We start from the raw sequence: 15192 nt of genomic DNA on the forward strand, positions 1-15192 counted from the left end.
TAAAACACTTGTTGAAAGGAGAAAGTCTTCAGTAGGTACTAAAAAGAAAACTACCGATCTAGGTAGGTAAGATACTACCCATTAGTTCTTGGATATATAAATGAAATATGTCAACATATTTCCAAAAATATTACCATGGCACTTCAAATGTTGTTAACTTTTTTCCTTTGCACATCATCACTACAAGCAGCATGATTATGTACTATATTCACATTTTAAACAACTGGAAACATGATCTATGGCTTTCTTTCTCTTAGCATGTCTCTTCTTCATTCTTAGGAACACATAAACCCTAACTCTCCCCACATATCAGTTATTATAGGAGTATCTAACATAGGTGAAACCCCCCTAGTAGGGATTTCATTCACCTATAAAAACATTTATGAAATTTGTTGATTGACACAAACAATTAGCTATTGGCTTTAATACTTATAGCTCACTACATTTTCCACAAGAGAAACTAAGACCATGCAAATCCTAAAGTAATATGCACAAATATTAACAAACTAAAAAGAATTTAAGAACACATGCACCTATTTAACAGAATGCCAAATAACTAAAATGTACACTCCTATAAATGGCAATTTTGGTTTCAAGTTACTAAGATTCATTCAAATCAAGATACTACTTTAAAAAAAGCTCTACCTTTGAATCATTCCACTCAAGGAGGATCAAGGCCACACACCAGATCCAAATAATGCCCATTTGCGATCACACAAAGGGGTGCAGCATAATCTCTTATATTAATCAATGCTTTGGTGTGCTTTGGCATTTAAGAGGCTGATAAATAACAGGCAAGGAAGGCAGCAACTTGAAACTGAAGATGTACCAATGCCACTCATATGACTGCTACAGGAATATATTCTGCATGAGAATATTCTGCCCAGTATATCCGACTACAAACTGCACACACCAAGCCAAAGGTATTCCACACACCTCCCAACTTTATTATGGTTTTAGCAAGAAACATAAAACACCTATAACACAAAGTTCTGAATCTCAAAGCTCTTACCTTTTATCATTCACACACTCTGAAAGGTATATGCATATATTTCTATATACTTCTGAGCACACATCTGCTTGCACAATGAGGCCTTTCCTTCCTCCCTCAGCAGCATACCCTGCATACTCCCAAAATCTACACCAGAGGGTTGGGGGGCTCACGGATGAAGAAATCACAAGTTCCATTGTACAAGCAGATCTCCATTGTGGAAGCAGGCAGATGTCAGTGGGTGTTCCCATAGTATTTCTCTCCAAAAGAGCTGGATACCAACTCTTGATCATGACAGTGATTAAAATGCTTAAGGTAAACTGTATGTAGTAAACAGCGTCCTAGCAGTACTATTCTATCCAATCTTACCTTTATTTTCAAGTTCTTGCAGATCTACCTTGGTGGCTCTTTTGGCCCGGGGGGGGGAGAGAGAAGGAGGATATAGTATTCTATTGTTACTTCAGTTGGAGTTAGCTATGGGGATTGTTTGCCAAATGCCCTAGTTAGCTGTTGAAGACAATAAAACACAGAGTACTAAACCACAGGCAGTAACCACAGTTTTGGTTGGTAGGTCAGTCTATAACACATGTACAATTCTATTAGAAGGATAACCATAACAACTGAAGAATTCCCCTGAACTAACAGGCTCTCTTTGTTATCAGGAAGTCAGCATTTACAAGAGCAGCCCAAGCAACAGCAATAGAAAGTAGCTTCCATTAAAGCTCTCAGGACTTCTGATATAGATATAGCACACAGTTAAAGGAATGACATACTAAAACGTTTACCCTGTTCTGAACCTCAGAACTCCCAGACCTTTCCATCTATAATGCAAGCCACTATAAATCGCCTTTGCCACTCCCCAACAGACGTCCACATCCACTGCTTGCTAATATTATCAATATCTATTCTTTCTTGCCTCTCAAATCCAAATTTAATTTGGATTTCATTCTACTCATATTTTTCCTCCTGTACTTGTATACAGTTTATCACTATCTACTCTTAACCCCAGTTTATTGGACACAATCTCAGAAAGAATTCTGGTGAAAATACAAGGACACCTCCAAAAAACGGGTTTTGGTTACTCCACAATTGCTATTGCCAACACCACAGTCATCTGCCACCACCCACAGAATTCAGTAAGGCCCAAAGCTCAAATAGGAAATCTATGGGCTTCTGCCAGGCTTATTGGACATGTGCTCTCTTGGTTTCCAAAACAATACCCATTGCCCCCCACCTTAATAATTCAATACTTTCTAGAAGTAGTATGACAAGTAATCCAGGCAACATAAAGGACAAACTAAACTTCTATTTACAGTAAGGCTTATAGGTTAGTGGAAGACCATGTGCTCTGCATGCAAAAGGTCACAAGTTCAATCCTTGGCATCTCTAGGTGGGGCTACTAGTATGGCACTTTCCAGATGTTGTTGGATTCAACTCTCATCAGGTCCAGCCAGCATGGCCAATGACAAGGGGAGATGGAGCTGCAATTCAACAACTGAGGGAAGCACACTGGCTACCCATGGTGTAGATAATGTTGAGACAGGAAGTCAAACCATTGATCCATCTTGTCAAGAAAAGCTAAGGTTGGCCAAAGTAAAATGGCTTAGCCTGAAAGGATTGTGGGGGATATCTTGCATAGGTTTCTGGGATGCTTTAAGTTGGGAAAAATTAGGGCATCTCATACAGTCCAGCTGCACCTTGTTGGTCTAAAAAGGATGCAGTTGTATCTTATCTGTACTGCCTGTTATCAAGGTCAGGAGGCCTGAGTAGCCATAAATTAGTAGGCCTGCCCTTGCAGTGAACATCTGGACTATTCCATCATCAAGAAGTGTCATGACTGGCTAATTGGCCCTCTAGCTGTTGCTGGACAACCTCCCATGAGAAAGGGGCTAACCTTTAACTGGTGGCCCCATTCCATCTTGCCTTACCTGTGTGATGTCTATTGGTATAAGGAGCCAAGGGGACCGGCTCTTGTATTTTTCTTCTGAGCATTTAGCTTAGGTTAGGTAAGCTGTGTTATTTTATGTCTATGTGGAACTTTCTCACTGCATTTTGTATAGATGTTGACTATAGCTAACTCTGTTTAAGAGTGTTTGACTTAAAGGAATTGTATTCTGCTCTTTTTATATGCACTTACATTTTATCTAATAAACTACCTCAATATTAACTGATGTGTGTTACTTGGGAACTGTGGCTCTGAAGTCAGTACCTTGACCATCAAGCTACTGACTACTATACTGGGCTGGGATGAGGCTCCAGAACAGGGAGTATACAGTTTGCCCCTTGCTCTTAGGTATCTCTGCCAGTCCACTGGTACTCTGAGTTCCCCTTGACTCAGAGTAGAAGACCAAGTTAATGGGTGGTGGCAATCTATCTACCTTACAGGACTGCTGTTTCGTCTCACACAACCCTGATAAAGGAGACATGGGGTGTGCCTGGCCAGAGTCAATTGCCCTGCGGTTAGGGGATTGGACCCTGGGTCCTTGACACCTCTAAGTTCCTAGTGGAGAAATTAGTTATTAAACAAAAACAATATGGTACAGAATATCTTAACAGTAAATATACTAAAACCTTTTGGTTTTAGTAGGGCGATTCCCATTTAGGCACGAGTAGTAAGCCCATTTTTGAGAGACAGAGCTTGGTTCACACTGTGCCTCACAGAAATTTGTTCAGCAGCCATTCCATCAGGCTACAACAGAGGAAGAAATGGAGCTGCAGGACCAGGAACTTCTGACTCCGTCATGCCTCAAACTGTTTCCATTCTAGCTTGTCGTTATAAGAACACTGTAACTAATAATCAGCACCAAGACTGTTTTCTTTCTCCTCCCTCCCAATCTTTTTTTCTTGTGTATGGTGTCTTTTAGAGTGTAAGCATGAGGACAGGAAATGTTTTATTACAGATCTTTGTAGGTGGCTTTTTTTGGATGACAGCAGGACCCAAATGCTTTAAATAAAAAATATACCCTTGAGAATTTGGTTGAAAAGTCTGTTACATGCCCCCTCCACCAACACATACCTTTTTCAGAGCTATCCTGGGGGCCACCATGGCCAAGAAGAAGGATGGAAAGGTCTAAACAAGGCTGCAAATCCTATACCTATTTACCTAGGTGAAAGCCCAGCTAAATTCAATGGGACTTACTTCTAAGTAGGTACATACAGGGTTACACTATAAAACATCCAAAATAAAAACACAGTGATTTTTAAATATTATAATAATGATCAGCAAAAACTAAGGTAACCATTTTTATCTTCCATTAATTAAAATGGGACAATTTTTAACTTCAGCATTTTTTAACTTGCCCACCAAAATCAGTAATAGCAAACTATATACAGTAGGGCCCCGCATTACGGCATTCCGCTTTAAGGCATTCTGCTGATGCGGCACCATTCATTTTCAATTTTAAAGGGTTTTTTCCCCTTTTGCGCCGTTTTGCGCCGTTTTCGCGTCATTTTGGCGTGACGCGGCCCATTAAAGTCAATGGGGTTCCGCTTTACGGCATTTTCCGCTTTACAGCAGGGGTCCGGAACGGAACCCGCCGTATAAGCGGGGCCCTACTGTAAAGAACAGTCTGGTTCACTCTGTAAGAGATGCTGAGCTTCCAGAAAAACAACAGTCCTCCATCACCTCCTCCCATGTCTCACACTAAAATGTATTAAGTGAGAACATGTGAACATAGGAGGCTGCCTCAGTAATACAGAGTCAAACATCTAACTCAGTAGCGTTCACAGGACTCTACGGTGACTGGCAGCAGCTCTCTAGGACAGTGGTTCAACGTGAAGTCACAAAGAGCCAAGAGAATAATTATTTATTATTTTTTGAAAAAACTAATGGCTAGTCTGTAAACCACCAACTTGCAAGACTGTACTGCATGTTCATGCAGCCCCTTCTGCCTCCCCTTCCTTCCAGCCAGCCAGCCCAGTCAATTTCTGCCACACAGAGAGCGGAGCAGCAGAGCACTCAAGTGAGTGCATCAAGAGAGGGGGCCAGCTGGGCTAATTTAAGCTCCACCACCTCTCCCCCTCCTTTTGTCAGCAGCAGTGAGGGAAGATCAATCGAGCCGATTGGATCTGGCTACAGAGACAGATGGACCCCAGGCAGGGGTTGCCTGCTAAAAAAAAAGCAACAGGACGGAGTCCCAGAGCATCCCTCCATGAATACACACCTGGGCACTTATTAAAAATTCACTGTATAAATTATAGTACAATGTATACATGTCTACTCAGAATTAAGTCTCTTCATATTTAATGGGGCTTACTTCCAGGTAAAAAACTTCAGTAATTAGACCAGACTAAGATTCTGTTGAAGCTTTGAGCTGAACTACTTGGGGGGGGACGGGACATGAGGCATTATTATAGTATAAAAATGCATCTTTCTGGTTAAAGGAAGTAAAATATTATGTCTATAGTACAAGGACCTAGGCTGCAATCCTAACCATGTATACTCAAAAATAAATCCTACAGAATTCAATGGAGTAATGGTCACATGAGGTAGATTAAGCTGAGAGTTAGTGGCTGACCCAAGGCAGCGAGCAAAATAAAAGATGGGTAAAGAATTTTTTTAAAATGTGAAATTACACATGCTCAATGTATTCTGTTGCCGTTTATCAAAGCTTTGAGTGTGTTTTTATACAGTTGTACATGTTCATTTCGAATATATTTTTAAATATTTTAAAATGTTAAGTTGCCCATGTTTTTACTCTTGAGTTATTTGCATGGTTTAAGGTTGGCACTGGGGGAGAGCAGGGGTCTTGTACTTTTAACACCTGTATGGCAGGCAGACATTAAACAGAAATTAAATTAAGCCTTTTCTAGTATGGAAATACAATTATGGGAAAAGCCTCACCTGTTGACATTCTGTCTGTTAGACATATTACTCTCATATGGAGCTTCCTGAGCCAGTGCTGAAGATGAGGCATCGCTGTACACAGACGGAACACTTAAAACCAGAGTACAAATGCCCTGGCATCATCCAGGCTCTATTCACCACTCTGGGTGGTTTACTTTTACTTCCTTTCATTACCTTCAAAATTTGTTAAATGTTGTTTATATTGCTGTAACCTGCCCTGGGACCTTCTGGTGAACATCATATTTGTTGTTGTGATGAATAAAAAGTGACATTATTTCATTATGTATTTTTTTCAATTAACAGACTGAAACTACAACAATTAGCATGTGGGGGTTGTGAAAAATTTTGAGGCTTCAAAGGCAGGGCTGTGGAGTCGGTACACCAAACCTTCGACTCCAACTCCTCTATTTTTCTACTGTCCGATTCCGACTCCAACTCCGACCCCACTCAAAATTGCTTCCAACTCCACAGCCCTGCAAAGGGCTGTAAACGTCTTTTTAAAATGGAAGCTCTCGTAGGAGCATTTTTATCGCTGCCTGAATATGCGCTGATCTTGGCATCACAGCATTTGTCTTCATCTGGGTCCTGTGTCACACACTGACACACAAAATGTTTTCCATCTTGAGTTATGGTGAAATGCTCAACTACAGCTGACTTCATGGGAAGCTCCTTTGACATTTTGAATTTATATTTTAAAAAATTGTCAATCAAAATTTATTTTGAAGCCGGAGTCAGAGTCGGTACATTTCTACCGACTCCGACTCCACCCAAAATTGCTTCTGACTCCGACTCCATGACTCCGACTCCACAGCCCTGTTCAAAGGCGGTCCTGTATTCATAAAGTTTGGGAACCACTGCTCCAGAATTTCAGATTGGGGACATGCCAGAGATTAAACCTGGAACCTTCTGTATGCAAAGCAGATGCTCTACGACCAAGCTATGGCCATGATGTCACATTATGATCCAAAGTGTTCAACTCTGGCTGTTTTGAAGGACAAAATTAAGAACAGTCCCTGCCTGCAGGTTCATAAAAATCCAAACAATAAATACTATTATTAGGTAGGTATCTTCTCTTCAAAAGCCTTTTACTTGCAATACTAGACAATTTTTTTTAAATACCATGATTTGATTACAAGCAGTTTATATCTAGTCTTTAATCAGTTTAACCTGAATTACTTCAACTGGAATGCTACTTGCACTAGTGCAGAATGAAAGCACAAATGTTTCAGCCCCATTGTTTTTATTATACACATTTCAGCACAATATCACACGGCTTTAGAAAACAAACCATAAATTGGTCTACATAATCACTGCAAGAAGTTGATAGGCATTTTTGTTTGAAAAAAGTTCTAACTTAATAATCCATTTCCCTACTACAGGTTCTACATTTCTTATATCAAGAATTTAAACTACAGTAGCTTGATACAAGAATCCCACTGCTCAAGCAGAAAGCACTTCCTCTCGTAACAGGAAGGGTCACCTATTTTTCATGTCTGCAGCCCCTGGGAACAAACTCCTGCAGACCAAAGGACCCTCAAGAGCAGAGGCCAGGAAGCAGGAGATCAGCAACACAAAACTGTTATTTATAGTGTAACTGTTATTTATAGCATAATATTTTATATTAGTATTAAAAAAAGGATTCAATATCACATTTTAATTCTATTCTATAGCCATATAATTTTATAAGCTAATGCTGTTTTTATGCATTAACCCAAATTATCTGCTAAGTTGCCTTTTGAACAAATCCAAGAGAAGACTCTAAAAGCCATATGAAAAAATCTGCTTTAAAAATTCATGTTTTGAATCATTTAGAAAAGAAAGAACAAGAACAAGCCCTTGCCAAACACAGATTCCAATCCCATTAAAGTACTGTTTCATTAAGAAGCAATCTCTAATGAGACAAATAACGCAATGTAATTATTGTAATATTTCCCAGAAGTCTAGTGTGCTAATGAAGACACGATGTCACTGCCTCAAAAAGTATACCCCCTAAAATGGCAATAGCTTCAACAGTTAAGCTCCACAGGAGGTACAACTGCATACTGTTGTCTACATCTTCATAAATGTTTTGAGGATTCTTAAGGAGATGATTGATATTAGGTAATTAATATCAAAGGAAAGGAGCTGGTTCTATCAAGGGTCTCAAGGATCTTGATGAGAAGCTTATAGTAACACCAGAACGGAGGGTGTAAAATCAATTTTGCATGTGACTGGTTGGGATCTACAAGAGACATCCTACAGATTGCTGCAAGTCCTACTTCTGTTGTGTACTCCTGGCAGCGGGGGGGGGAGGGGGAGAGAGAGAGAGAGAGAGAACTCTCCATGAGCACATCAAAACTCGGAGCACATCAAAACTAGAAATAAAGAAATCTTCCCACCTTTGCTGGAGGCAACTACCAAAGGAGAAATAACTGTCCCAATCCTCATTTGTTTCCCCACTGTTGCAACACTCACCCTGATCAACTTGGAAATGATTTCTTAAGAAATTTGCTACTAATAACCTACTACTAGAAACTAAGATGACCAAAACATTTGTTTTAAAACTATCAGAAAGAAGGTTGTATAGTATGTAATCCAATTTGGACAACAACAGAACTGTAACATGTCTAGAAAAATTCTGGGTTCCTAGTTACTCAAACAGCTAAATATTCATGTTATAGACGGAAATATTTTTCCACAACAAAGCAGGTATAAAAATATAAACCACCAGTTATACGTCATCAAGAAAAACCAGTATGGACTATTTCAAGTTAATATTTTTTAGTTATCGTTTATAAACTCCATATGTGCCCATCAAACAGCATTCACACGTAGGCAATCCGTTCAAACTGTGTTTCTGAACAACCACCCCTCAACAATACTTTTAAAGCTTACTGCATAGTAAAGCATAATACTTTTAAAGTATATTACTATGAAGTTCACTTCAACAATGTCCTTACAGATCACAAGATACCTGTCCATACTAGCAACAGCTATGTTCAGAAAACAGCATAGCATGTTCCAGACATCTGACCAAATTAGGGCCAGCTCATCTGGATTGATAGCTAATCAGTGTATTGGAAGCTAATCAGCAGCAATATACCATAAGACCGTGTGTACAGACTGAGTATAGTGCACTGGACAGCAGTAAAACTGTGCAAACCAAAAAGGACAGACCATCCAATTCTATTGTAGTTAACAATTCATTAGCAACTCCATATCAGAGTTCAGTTTTATTATCCACAAAGATTGTGGGCAGTATCCAATTTCGCTGTTTCTCTAGTACAAGAGACTTGCACTAGCAAAATGGAACCTTCCCCTCCTCTCCCATGCACCCCCTAAAATCAGCTCCAGATGGTTGGGGGACCAGAGAACATTTGGGGGCATGCAGTGGGAAGAGAGGAAACAAGTGCTGCTGCGCTTGCGGAACTCCATTGACTCTACTTTGGATACAGCCCTGTATCAAAAATTTAGTAACATTTTGAACACTTTGCTTAATACCAGTAATGAAATATCTTGGGACTTGTCTTGAAACTCTTTTTTCTTCCATCTTCCATCTTCCTCTTCCCCACACAAAAAACGTCATCCTCCCTTTCCCATATTAATTATGATATAAGGTTACATACACTTGCAGAGACACTAAAGCTAACCATAATTAGCTCTACTTTAATGGTGGGGAACCTCTGGCACAAGAGTGTAATTTGACTGTTCTGGGCAAACCATGCCCACCTTTCCTGGGTCTGACATCAGATGCTGGAAACTTCAAACCATAGCTAAAAAGAATCACAACTGCACTCAAAGTGTGCTTCTCATTTTTCCTTTGCAGCCCAAAACTGGGCGTTTTAGAATTTAGCACCTTTTTCTGTCTAATGACAGTAAAAGACATCAAATTTTCAAAAGGTCCAACTTTTGGCTGCTAATGAAGAATCAGAAGCATACTATGAATGCAGTCCTGATTTTTTCCTTTGAAATTGAATAATGTGGAAGTCATGGTGTAGTCAGGTAATTGGCAAGTGGGCAGATCCACTTCCATACCCCTGCTATAGTTTAAAGGTAATCAGTGTAAACCTATTGCTTCACCATAGTTAGTGCAGGAATGAGAGGATGGAATTTTCATGGGAGACAAGATAGTATACAAGCCTGCAGGGTACTACTAAAAATCAGAAAATACTACTTCGGCACTAGACCTATGTTACTTGACATAGCCTGCTCTCATCAACTTCATTCTAAGCAAGAGCAGAAAACCCAATCACTTATTAGCTTCCACATACAGGATTGATTCCCTCTCAAATATCCCCACCTTGATTAAGAATACGTGATTAGGAAGCTTGCTGCCAGATCAAACGAAGGGGGTAAATGTTACATCTACTTATTTCCTTTACGACTTTACCTTAAAGTAAAAGTAATACTTTTAAAGTTGTCAAAGTATTTTCCCCATCATAATCAGAATATTCAACATATTTCAATGCTAATCCAATGCTACCTTGAATATACTAATTAGCCTACTGTTTCCTTATTTTTGTCTCTAACAAAACGTCACCAACAGACCTGTCACGATTTGTCATTCAAGAAAAAGCCTACAAAAAAATATTGGTCTGACTCACATACAGCTCTTCAGTATGCAACTGTAGTGCAACTAATCTTGAGAATTTAATAAGAAAGTTTTATCTACTGAAGCCTCAACTTCAGATTCTCTAGTTCGTACTGCCAAAATAAACTATCAAAGCAGCATGATGGTGCTGATTTGTCACAAGAACGCTTCATGTTGACCACCAAGATTACCCACAGGCATAACATTAACAGCCCAGACTACTATCTTGAATGGCTGCAAGTGGTCTAAGTCACTTTCTGTATCAAGACTTCCAAATGGTCAGAGTGGGGAAATACTAACATACAAGATTTGGGGAAGCAAACAATCCAAGGCTTCAATGCAGAAAAAGGCCTGTACAACATGTGACTGCTACTTTTATCCATTATCAAGGATCATGTGAAAGCACAATTAACTCTGAAACACAGAAGGAAAAGAACCCAAATATTACTTAATCCCTACAAGACTGGAACAGATACAGGTAAGGTGACAACTGGAGACACCAGTACAGTCAAAGAATAGTACAGTACTGTTCAAGATACTATCAAAGCAATTTCAGCTGATCCAATCTTACCGCATGTTTGGGATCAAAGAAAACCATTTGACCTGTGTGTTTGCATATTGTCTACCAAATGGGATCTGACTTTAAAAACAGAGTGACTAGAATAAATTCTGCCTTTTTTGTTTTTACTAATATAATTTCACTTCTGCTTCAGAACAGCTGGGAGGGGATTGAAACTACTCTTGAAGAAGAATATAACCCCATTAGCACAACTTGCCCAAAATTATACTTTCTTTTAAAGACTGGACTTTGCCCTACTTCCCCATCTGAGATCAGCATATGTATCTAAACAATACCAGGACTGTTTATGAAGCCTTTTGATTACCGCACATTTTTCTTAAATTTTCACTGTTAAATTTAAGAACAGGTAGCTAGAGTTGATGTGTCAATTGTAAAATAAGATACAAAGGAAATCTGTCAGTTCATATTTTTTGTATGGAATGACATAACAAGCCAAATGGAAGCCAAAGTCTCAAATAATTCATGGAAGGAAGAGGCAGTAGAAAATTAACAGTCAATTATAATTCTATGGTAACAAGATTTGCTTGATGTTTTGCAAAACAAAAAAGCAAGCCCTAAAATCCAGATTGCATCGCCCTGTACTATCTGTCACAAGAACCTTTTATAATAGGCAGCCGCCTCCATCAATGATAGGAAAAAGATCTCACCTTACCCCTTCAGAGGAGTTATTCAGGAAATTTAATTCCACATTTCATATTAAAATGTTCACTGTCAATAACCACACATTTAGTTCACACCACAATAGTTACTGCTGTTAAACAAAGGACATATGAAGGACTTATGTTTTTTATGATTGATACCTGGACCAAGATAGATATAAGCAACATTTAGTACAACACTAGAAAACTGACAAACTTGTAACAAAGTTAACTGATGTCAGTCAACTTACTTGTGTGAAATACCCCAAAACTAAATAGTTATTTTTATATTACATACAGGGAAAAGATAGCAGCTTCTGTTATAACCAGCAGATTCAAGCAATACTATGATCCCTTACTTCAAAGTAAGTTCCACTAAAATTAAGTAAAATGTGTAAACATGCAAACATGTTCAAAGTGTAAAGGCAATTTGAACCGAGGTGCTAGTGACAACACACACATCCCAATCCAGACAACGAGATTCACAAGCATATCACTTAATGGGTCAGGTACAGCAATTGTAAGAATTTTTTGTATCTCCTTGCTAATTACACTGTTTTATTCTGTTGCTGGTTTTTTATTGTATTTTTCCTAAATTTTTATGTGAACCTTTTTAGGGACAAAACATGGCATATAAAATATTTTAGGATACAGCTAAAATAGCGCATTTATATAGTGTGACTGAAGAGTTTAAGGGGTAACAACACACTACTGCCAGATGTTGCAAAAGATCCCAATACCCCTTTCTAAAAAATGTTATTTTTATGCAATGAGGGATTCTTAAGTACAGCTAGAAAGAATCCCTTTCCTCAGATGTTATCCCTCTCCTTCACACAGCAGGGTGTTTATCCCCTGCATGGTTAAAATGCATGTCTACCTGCATTTTGGGGGTTGGGGTTGGGGGGGAATAGAGAAGAAAAATGGCAGACAGGGAAAGAGTTAACCACCTCCTTCCCACACTTCGCCATTTAATTTTTCCACCCTTCACCTTTCTTTTAAAAGACCCTAGGACAGTTAAGTGTTCCCTCATAGCATGTAGTTAGCCCCAATACGAGTCTCAGAACTAAATGTTGCATATTTTTCATTCTAATCTTAAGGCAATATAAACACAAGAATTTTGATCTGCTAGAGTTCTTAAAACACTGGACCAACTATGTATGCTTTTTCTTTCAAAATGAATATTTCCTAACAAATATATTCTGTAAAATTCTGATGGGCTATTATTAAACAGGGAATGAAGCAAAACCTTGATTTATTTCCTCTTCACTTACCCAAATATGCCTAAGGCTGGGCAAACTTCCTACCATCACAAGATAGTAAACTCTTAAACATACCTACTCAGAAATAAGTTAAATGGGGTTTTCTCCTAGGTGAGTGGGTATAGGACTGCAGCCTAAGTACCTTTAGAAAATATTCAGTTTAGGCTGCAATCCTATACCAGCTCCCCTAGGAGTAACCTCATTTAACTCATTACTTTTGAATAAACATGTATAGGATTGTGCTGTTAAAGAGAATATTCAAGAATCTGCAGTAAAGCATATATCATATTTATTCTGGGCAGATGCCTTAAAATTCAGAGATTTGTTATCATTTGCAGGGAAATCTCAGCAGACTGCATCAGGGCAACAACAGATGGGCAACTCAATCCTGAAAACATTTGCAGAGAAGAGAGCCAAAAATGGCAACAAAATCTATTTTCCCACACTCCATCGCCTACCTACATTTATTACGGTTAAATTTGTTACTGTTAAAATTCACATTGGGATCTTTCAATGTGAATTGGATAGAGTATGAAGTTTTTAAAAACCCACTGTAAATCAATTTTAAAAGTTTCAGTGGTTGAAAAAGGATGAACATTAATCTAAGGGAGGTAGTCGATCATTCACAAAACATTTAAACAGATTGGGTGCAATTTAGTCAAAGGTAAACACTTCCACTAATTTTTAATCCTCCCAATAATATCTTAAAATTGCTTCCGTTTGACTGAATCACATCCTCCGTAATTCTTATAACTACTCTGATATTAAGGGTACAAAAATATTGAAGTCTTTAAAAGGTATCACTACAGCTATCTTGCAAAATAAATTTGCAGGTGTATTGGCAATAACCAGCTGATAGCTCCCCCTTTCCAGAATCTTAGTAGTAGTATTTCGCAAAAGACAGCCATAAAACCGCAAGCTAGCGTAATTTTCCTTGAAGAAATATGTCAACAAAAGCAGATCAATACAGTAAAGCACCCTCAAAGGCATCCCTTGTACTCTGGAGTGCATTTCTACCCAGCGTTACAAAACTAGAAACGGACTGACAAGAGGAAAAACAGCCTGTTCAGCAGAGGCAAGCGGCTCTTTGGTGCATTTGATCTGGTCTTTTCTATTTTCCTAACCCCCAATTTCACAGACTCTTCACACCCCCCCTTTCTGCATTAGAAGGAGCCGAGAGAGAATTTTAGGGGCCGCCTCACCTGGGAGAGTTGCCTGGGATTGGGGCAGCCAAAGAGCGCGGAACTGGAGCTGAAGCTGATGGCCCCTCTGCGGCTGAGGACATGCTGTGGGACCGGCCTGTCCAGCGGCAGCACCGGCAGCTGATAACATACTTCCATTGAAACGGAGGCAGCGCCGCCGCTTCGTCTTCTGGAGCACCCACAAAAGCCAGGCCAGGCTCCCGGAGCGAAGCGAGGCCAGGCCCACCTCTCTCACCCGCCTCACGCACCGGGAACGGGTCAGGACCGGCAGCTGGTCAAAGGATAGAGCCGTTTAAAGGGCTCTCCCCACTCCCCGACCCACCCCTCTTGCTCGGTCGCTCCGGGTTCGGTAAGGTTTGTGCCTACCGACGCAGTCCCAGGGAAGGCTGAGGGGAAAGCAAGTGTCAAAGAGGAGGAGGAGGAGGCAGCAGCACCAGCGACGACGGCGGCTGCGGCAAGTCCCGGCTCAAGGTCTGAATGCCCCGGTCAGCTCCGCAGCCGGGACGGCCGCGTGCCGCCGCTCATTGGTGTCGGTGAGCGGGCCCAGGTGGCTGCTACAAATGCGGCGACGTCGGGCTGATTTGGGTGAGACACAACTCGGCTGCGGCAGCGCCGCTATTGTCCAGCACGAGGCGCGGCCCCGCGCGCAAGGGGAGGGGCCAGGTAGTGGCGGTTGGTGCTGGGTCTGCTGTAGTGGAGACGGCTCAGGCAAAGCGGAGGGGGGGGGGGAGGTGACGGAAAGAGCTGCGCGCGCAGGAGACCTCCTTTGCCCCTCCCGCGCCCGCAATTGGCCCACCCTTCGCACACTCGTCCAAAGAAGTACAAGCTAGGACTGACTGTGGGCGTGTCTTTGTGCGCGGAGGGAACGCCAACGGAGCTGAACGTCGTGACGTCATTTCCCGCTCATCTTACGCTTGCTCTTTTTGGGTGAAGGAGAGTAAAGTAACGCAGGGAAGGCAGGGAGGGTTTTTCTTAGGTTCTTGTCGATACCTACTTTCTGTTTTAGCAATCCAATACATGTCTCCTCTGAAGTAAGCTCCATTGGGTTCAATGGGATTTACTTCCAGGTATGTGTGTATTGGATTGCAGCCTTAGTATGCAGTGTA

General features: G+C 40.5%; 1 protein-coding gene across 3 annotated transcripts in view; it reads right to left on the reverse strand.

Moving 5' to 3' along the window:
• PDE7A (phosphodiesterase 7A) overlaps positions 1-14910 on the reverse strand; it is an 86427-nt gene extending 71517 nt beyond the window's left edge. The window contains exon 1 of one of the 3 annotated variants that reach the window (XM_061600226.1): positions 14087-14910. In XM_061600226.1, coding sequence (XP_061456210.1) covers positions 14087-14224 — 138 coding nt within the window. In that variant the 5' untranslated portion in view covers positions 14225-14910. The remainder of the gene's footprint in view (positions 1-14086) is intronic. The other 2 variants (XM_061600235.1, XM_061600245.1) reach the window with 2 other exon arrangements.
• Positions 14911-15192: the final 282 nt, after the last annotated feature.

This window comes from Rhineura floridana, chromosome 1, assembly GCF_030035675.1.
Source record: "Rhineura floridana isolate rRhiFlo1 chromosome 1, rRhiFlo1.hap2, whole genome shotgun sequence".
NCBI lineage: Eukaryota > Metazoa > Chordata > Lepidosauria > Squamata > Rhineuridae > Rhineura > Rhineura floridana.